Source organism: Triturus cristatus, chromosome 11, assembly GCF_964204655.1.
Source record: "Triturus cristatus chromosome 11, aTriCri1.1, whole genome shotgun sequence".
Lineage (NCBI taxonomy): Eukaryota > Metazoa > Chordata > Amphibia > Caudata > Salamandridae > Triturus > Triturus cristatus.
Window position 1 is genome coordinate 622,711,280 of NC_140594.1, and position 8,414 is coordinate 622,719,693.

At 44.1% G+C, this 8,414-nt stretch overlaps 1 protein-coding gene across 3 annotated transcripts in view; it reads left to right on the forward strand.

Annotated features, from left to right (window-relative positions):
• Positions 1-2,488, forward strand: part of GINS4 (GINS complex subunit 4) — a 60,782-nt gene extending 58,294 nt beyond the window's left edge. For all 3 annotated transcript variants that reach the window (XM_085634031.1, XM_085634032.1, XM_085634033.1), the window contains exon 8: positions 1,864-2,488. In XM_085634031.1, the coding sequence (XP_085490157.1) occupies positions 1,864-1,960 (97 nt within the window). In that variant the 3' untranslated portion in view covers positions 1,961-2,488. The remainder of the gene's footprint in view (positions 1-1,863) is intronic.
• Positions 2,489-8,414: the final 5,926 nt, after the last annotated feature.

The following is an 8,414-nucleotide window of genomic DNA, read 5'->3' on the forward strand; positions in this document are numbered from 1 at the left end:
GCTGCAGAAGAAACAATCCAGCCTGAAAACCAGATCAGATTGTTGCATTTTTCCTCCCATCATAGTTTGTGTGTTTGATGCAACACCCTAATTGGATGCGAGTTGCCTAGACGTAGGTCCTTTGTTCACTGGCACTAAAACCAAGCTACACCCGACTGAAGAGCCCCAATCAATTATGGGTTGTTTGTTTTCCGGTTTAGAGAGGACCTGACTGGGAGGTAGTTCGATGTGGACTGTTCTTATTGGAGAAGGATCAAGACTGATTTGCATATGGCTGGATCTAATCTGAGGTGACATGGTGGGCAAAATAATGATGGGTTGAAGTGCTACCCCTTGCGTTTGCCATTGGTTAGATTTATTGCAAGCATCCTCCCATCATCTTTTGTTTGTTTTCCTGTTTTAAGTACACCTACTATGAGACGCCCATACTGTTCAACTAAAATTATATGTAGTAGCATATGACTTCCTTGTTTAGAATGCAGTGTTTTCTTGTTTTCTGGTACATTTTGCTCTGCATTTATGGGAGAACAAAATTGTAAGTTCCAGAATGCAAAGAGAAAGCACATTAAATAATAAATGCATACACTGATCATAGTTACTTTAGAGGCTTTGACCTCATACTGGGACAAGACCACATCCACCTCACCGACCCGGTCTGTAACTCGCATGGGAAAAAATAAGCAAAGCTGCTGTGTAGGGGTGGAGAATTCTCTTCTTACCATGGCCTTCTCCTCCTCCCTTGTATTTGATGATTATTCATTTTAGCCTCTCTACTGACAGATCTTCCTGGAGGGCTCTTTACTGTGCACAGATCAGTCCATGGTTGATTACCTCAGAGCAGTGACCTGCCTGCTGTGAGCAAACATCTCCCCATGCCTGCTTCGCCTTACCTGAATGTCCTCATCTAGCTCTTTTGCAGTAGCACCAAGTGGGAGGTGAGAGGCTTGATGGGAGGGCGGGCGGGCAGGTAACGTTTTTTTTTTTTTAAACTGAGATGTGAGTGGGGCTGAGGAGAATCTCAATTTATCAGCAGGATGCTGAAAAAAAATGAAATGAGGGTGTGACTGCTGCATGATTTTTGTGGCTATCTGAAGTGCTCGGCATAGCAGCCGCTCGTCCATGCTGAGGGCTGACTATGAGTACATTACTCCTTGACACAGCCTCGCATGCCTGAGGCTGCCTGGGTCTGTATAAGCAAATACTCAGTGGAGTCCGGACCAGCGGCAGCTCCTCCGCTAAAGCGGAGGAGATAATAACTCAAGGTGGTTATTTCATGTTTTTCTGCTGCTGCAGGTTTGCGGGCAGGCTGCTCCAATGACAGAGGAGCAGGGAGAGGAGTGGTTTTTCCACTCAAAGTGTGCATGAATGTTTGGATGGCCATCTCGGGCTGGCCAAACATTCATGCGCACTTTGCATGTTCTCCACCCTGGCTGCATTACAGCCTGCGTGGAGAACATGCCAGGACTCCCATTCCCTGGCTGAGCACCGAACCACGGCGCTCAGACCAATCTCAAGGCTGCATTGCAGCTTTGTGATTGACTCAGGGGTGCTTCCTATTCCGGCACCAGGGGAGAACCGGTGACCGACACGGAGGAGAAACACTGCATCAGGTAAGTGATTTTTATTCATTTTTAAACCCCCTTATACCACCCCAGCCCCCGATCCGTGCTGGCCGCCACTGGTCCGGACTGGTCTGGATTGGTCTTCATGGTGGGAGGGAATAAGCCACATTTTAATGAATCGTAGCAGTCTTAGTGGTATGGTCTTTAAGCCTCTGTCTCCCTCATTCATTGTCAGGGCTAACCCCAAGTCAGTGGCTCCTGGAGAATTTTGGAAAAGCTGATTTTGTTTTTGTCTTTCCAGAGAATATGTTATTGACCTGGAAGAGGGATCCCAGCACCTGATCCGTTACAGAACCATTGCTCCACTGGTGGCCTCCGGGGCCGTGCAGCTCATCTGAAAGCCTATGGTCTCAAACAAGTGTCAGTCTACCCTAAGAGGCCCTCCTTCTACCAACCCTGAAATAAACTGTCTGCTGTGAGAGTCTCTCCTTTTGCCGAATTGAAGGGGCCCTGCATGTATACCCAAAGAAGCTTTCCACCTGTCATCTCTGAGATGTTTTTGGATAAGACCACATTGAATCAGGCAGATTTTTCCCCCAACGTATAATGGAGTGCAAGCTGTGATTACACATTGCCTACTGAAGACTTTGTTTGGGGGCGGGGGGGCACTGCCTGCTGCGGATGCTGGGGTACAGTGGCTTCTCTGCACATTGGAAGAGGGCACTCTGCCTGCTGTGGGTATTTGTTGACGTAAAGCGGCTTGCTCTGGCTATCAGTTGAGAGCATGCTACGTACTGTGAGACTGTTATTTAAATCGGTTTTTAGGTGTATGCCCTGATGGCAGAATGTTTCTATGCTCCACCCACTCTCCTGCTCTTGATAATGACTCAACATATCCAAATAAAAGTATATTTTTGCTATTTCAATGTTAATGTGATATAATACATTTCCAGAAAGTAGGCATAGGCCTAGTCAGTCTATTGGTAAAATTTACATTAATGTAGTGCCTAAAATGCTTGAATGCCTTATTGGCACAATGTTATGAGGCACTACACAACTATGCATACTGCGAGAAAACCCATTATCCTATTCCCTGCCACAATTGGCTACAAGCAAACCATGGGAATTTACCCAGATCTACAACGATGGACTCTTAGATCAAACTCCTGGAAACTACGGAGCTAAAGCCACAAGTAACTGCAGCACCATCCTGGGAATCTAACCAACTGTAGCCAACTGTAAGTAAACCCTGGAAAAATAAACCCTACTCTGACCATGGGATGGGAAGCTTGCGGCTAACCCAGGGAATATATGGATCTAAACCCTCAAGAACTGCAGGCAGATCCCAGGATAAGGTCCAGTTTTAGTCCAAGATATCTATGCAAATTTTGCCAGATCATTTAGCTACAACTAACTGTGGGCAGACCCCCGTTGTTCATCCCAGCTCCAGCTTTGTGCAACTGTAGACTAATCCCTGGGAAGCAATCCGCTCCAGCCATGTGCAACATTAGGCAGATCCTGAGAATACATCCATCTAAGGTTTTGAACAGCACTACAATCTTCTCTGGGGATGCTTCATGGACAGACCTAGCTAAAGAGTGCATTGGATAGCTATTTTACATGCAAGTTGGTATGCTCATGGCAAACCTTAGTGGAATACAAGCAGCTCTGGCTATGAGCAGCTGAAGTGGATGCACTAATTTGCAGACTTCCATATCTGTGGACAAGCTGTTGTAATACGTCTGTATCCAAGCAAGAACAGCTGTGCTTAAACCAAGATAATATGTCCTGCTTCAAGAAAGAGCAATTTCACACAAAACCTGTCGCTAACTTTGCTCCAAGCACAAACCATTATAGGTAACCCTGAGAATATGTCCAACTCCCACTACGAGCAACTTTAGGAAAACTCAATAACATACCGTACAGGCTGTGACTCCTCTGAGCTAGTTGTTCACTGATTGTCTCAAGTAAAAGGAGGGCAAAATCCTGAAGATTTTGATATTTCAAGTTCAGTCATTTTGTGCGATAGAAATCTGGGAGGATATTCGGATAGGTTTCCTGAGCGTATTAGAAATGCAGTCGACTCCAGAGGAATCTATGATCCATAGTGAAATGTGTGCCAAACAAATGACCATAATATTACCCATCAACAAACTTCCTTTAATTAGCTTGTCTATACAGAAAAAGCATGTTGCTGCTTACCTATCAATGGTAAGAGTCAGCCAAATACTTTTTTTAAGTGTAAAGATTGTTTATGGGGGTAAATGGCCAGGATTGGCTATTTCATATCATGACTGTCTAGGAGGAAACTAAGAGATCTTCATTCTGCTTTTGCGCTATTTAATAATTTTACACTCTTGTTTCTTTGGTAGATGTGTAAATGCACACTGAAATGTTCTTGTAGTTTTTTTCTAGAGCACAATAATGGTAATAACCAATCTTTGTTGAACTAATGAAGTTCTGTAGGAATGCTAGTCTGAGCCAAAACATGGACTACTGTCATTCTGAATACAAAAATACCATGAGCATATTACAAGTGGGCCAGAAATCTGGGTGATTATCTCAACGGACCAGTTGATACAGCGGGCACTGGTAATTGATTACATAGGGAATTACTGCTTATTACCAGAATTTAGGGAAAACGTGGGAATCTGTTTTTCTGCATAGATTCCTGTGTGTTTTCTCCATTTTCGGCTAGAGTTTAACTTGGATATTTTGTCTGTCCATGTGAGAAACTCTAGATCTGGGGTATTCCTGTAGATCTTGTAACCCTTATGGTGTTGGTAACTCGAGTTATTGACTGTATTGTGATAAGAGACACTGTTGAGCTTTTACAGGTTTTTGTACCATTGGAAAAAGTGAAGCTAGACAGTGGAACCCAATAGGCCACAGCACCTGACCCGCTATCCCTATGTCATATGTATATACACTGGAACTACTCAGAAATCCGTGTGCACACTGTAAAGCTCCCACTGTCACAATGCAATTCCAATACAGGAATATTACAGTTTAAACAAAAGCAAAGGTGCACCACCAAAAGACCTAGACAAGGAGAAAGAATCTTTAAATCTGTGTCCACAAATTCTTCAAAGTTCTATTGATACAGGTTAACAACACGATCAGGATGATCAAAAAACAGCCACATTTGTACCATTGTTTTAAACATGCCAGCAGTTGAACATATTCTTTATCTGCCTTTTCAAGTCTCATTCACAGACCATTTAAGCAGTCTGTTGTCGGAGACCTACATTAAAAAAAGAACATAAGGTGGGATTTGGGTCAGCCCCTTCCTCTTAATTGGATGGCTATCTTGTTGCTCATTTCCTTCCTTCCTTCCTCCTTCAGTGGCTTTCTCCCTATTTTTTGTTTGTCCTGCTTTTGCAGCATTGCTTTTTTAGCATGTTTAGTTTGGAATACTTGCGTCCTTCCAGTGTTTACAATCGTGGACCTACATTTTCCTTCTCTTTTAACATTGCATAGGAGTGTATGCTTTCACTCAGCTCCAGCTGCCTCAACCACCCTTCCCTGTCCCGCTCTTTTTTGTTTTAGTTTTTAGGTGTCGCCTACACAGAGCATGCGATGTGCTGCAAAAAGTATTGTGTACTGATCAGTGGGCTTACAACCTGCACACAGAATACCATTGGTTATTTTCGTTGTCACTCTTTTTCAGTCTTTCGATTGCTTAGCTCCTATTGGCTTACCTTTCTTTGTTGTGTTAGCTCCTCCCTGGGGCACAGACCAAGAATGTGTTTATCCTCTTCTTTGTTCGTCCTCTTCTTTGTTCGTCCTCTTCTTTGTTCGTCCTCTTCTTTGTTCGTCCTCTTCTTTGTTCGTCCTCTTCTTTGTTCTTCCTCTTATTTTTGCAATATACTTATTTTTTTTAAGCAGTTTGGTATTATTCCTGGGCGTGCAATGTGGATGCTTTTAAAAGATGTGCTTTTCTTTTACATTGTGTTTTATTGCTTTCAAAAGATGGTCTTTTATTTTGCATTGGGTTTTGTTTATAGTTAATCAGTCCATGACACTAAATGTATTTACACATCTTAAATATTTTGTGATTATTTAAGTTGCTTTCACATGTACTTTTCTATGCCACTCCAGCATACTCCTCTCTGCGCAACCTTACTCTACTCTGTGCTACTCCACTCTACACCACTCCACACAGTGCTGCTCTGCGGCACTGTACGCCACTTTACTTTACTCTACTCTGTGCCACTGTACTCTATACCACTCAATTCTACTCTACGCCACTCTACCCTACACTGCTACACTACGCCTCTCCACAGCACTCTACGCTACTCCATGCCAGTCTACTCTACGCACTCAACTCTATACCACTACCCAACTCCATTCTGCTCCACGCCACTTTACTCCATTCACTGTTTGCCAATCTATGACACTTCACAGACACTCTGCTCTATGGCGTCCTACCCCAGTCCACTTTACTCTAAGCCACGCCATGCCACTCTCCTCTCCGCCACTCTACACCATTAACTTTTAGCCATGCCATTCTGCAGCCACGCTGCTGTACAACATAACTAAAAGACCTTGACAAAGCCAATAGGTTTCACATAGGCAACATCTATTGGCTTTGCCAATGCTTTGTTTATGTTCTAGACCTCTCCATTCATGTTCCTCCTCTGTCCATCCTTACTTAATGCAAACACAAGGAGATGATGGACGGAGCGCTGAAACTTTTCAGACACTCACCCCCAGTCACAGATCTAGGTTGAATCCATCATCATTCTTTAGCTCACTTCGCCTCCTCAGTTCAGACCCAGCTATATGCAAATCAGTCTTGACCCTGTGCCTCATGGGAACAGTCCAGCCCGAACTGCCAAGTCAGGTCTTCCCTGAACCAGAAACAAGCATCCTGTGACCGGTTTCTGGGTAACACCCTTCATCAGCCAGGCTAGCTTGAATCCAGAGGCAAAGTAAGCAAGGGACCCACGTCTGAGCATACCCTGCCAACTTATGGTGAACAAAGCTAGCACAAGGAGATGATGGACGGAGCGCTGAAACTTTTCAGACACTCACCCCCAATCACAGATCTGGGTTGAATCCATCATCATTCTTTAGCTCACTTCGCCACCTCATTTCAGACCCAGCTATATGCAAATCAGTCTTGACCCTGTGCCTCATGGGAACAATCCAGCCCGAACTGCCAAGCCAGGTCTTGGGCGCAGGGTAAAGACTGATTTGCATATGGTTGGGTCAAAACTGGAATGGCATGATGAGCAAAATAAACGATTTAGGTCCAGATCTCTGTACTGGGGTGAATGTATGACATTGTTCTGCATTCTGTTCATCAATTGTTCGTTTTGCATTTATCACTCCGAGTGGGACGGGTATGCCCAGACGTGGGTTCCGTGCTCTCCATGCCACTGGAGTTAAGCTATCCTGGCTGATGAGGGTTGAAAGCCCGAAACCGGTCCTGGGATGCTTGTTTCCAGTCCAGGGAAGACCTGGCCTGGCAGTTCGGACTGGACTGTTCCCATTGGGCGCAGGGTCAAGACTAATTTGGATATGGCTTGGTCCAAACTGGAATGGCATGGTGAGAAAAAAAACAATGGATTTAGGCCCAGATTTCTGTACTGGGGTAAATATATGACATTGTGCTGCATTCTGTCCATCAATTGTTCTTTTTGCATTTGTCACCCCGAGTGGGACGGGTGTGCCCAGACTTGGGTCCTGTGCTCTCCATGCCACTGGAGTCAAGCTATCCTGACGGATGAGGGCTGAAAGCCTGAAACCGGTCCTAGGAACGCTTGTTTCCAGTCCAGGGAGGACATGGCCTGGCAGTTCGGACTGGACTGTTCCCAATGAGCGCAGGTACAAGACTGATTTGCAGCTGGCTGGGTCCAAACTGGAACGGCATGGTGAGTAAAAAAACTATGGATTTAGGCCCAGATCTCTGTACTGGGGTGAATGTATGACATTGTTCTGCATTTTGTCCATCAATTGTTCTTTTTGCATCCTTATTTAATGTTTTTTTTCTTAGGTGGGCCCATCAGCTGCAGTTTGCTTCTGGGCTGCTTCTTTCTAAAAATTTGATTTTTTGTACATTTTTTAAAATTTATTGATTCAAGGGATCTGCCACCTTAACATGGTAAATAAAAAATGGCCACTGCTTCATGATGTACATGCATATGTTGATGTAAGCATATGCCAACATTGTCATGCGGATGGTATCAAGATGATACATCCATGCGCTTTCTTGATAATGCATGCATTCCAGATAACTGGAAAACAATCGTAGTCAAAGCTTAGTTTTAAAAACAAAAGAACCTTCATTTTAGACCAATTTCCTTTCTTTCCGACGTGGCAAAGTTTAATGGCACATGTCCAGCATTTTACTCATTCACATCATATGCGGCAGATTCAGACAAGATTCTGGAAAGTTAGAAACACTTAACTGGTCTGTATTGGATGAGCTCGAGATAGAGCTTGATGGTGGTAGTACCTGGGCTGAGATTTTGCTTGACCCATTAGTGACCTCTGATGTCCGCGTCCATGACCTCTAGTTAAAGAGATTGGACATCTTGGGTTTCAAAGGCACTGTCCAGGAATGGTCAAGCCATTTTTATTGGGACTTTGACAGTGTGTTGCATGCCCTCTCTGTAGTTCTTAGTCACAAATGTGGGAATAGGGTGTTGCTTAATGACCTATCCTTTCTTCCAGTTTAATGAAGGCCGATTAATTTCCTGCTCCTTAAAGTGAGGACAACATTTTGTTAGTATACTGATGATGCTCAGTTAATCTTTAAATGACAAACCGGTCTTAGGTTGATGTCAGCGTAACAGTCTCTGGTTCAACGTTCTCATCGACTGCCTAGCTATCACAGGGTGTTGG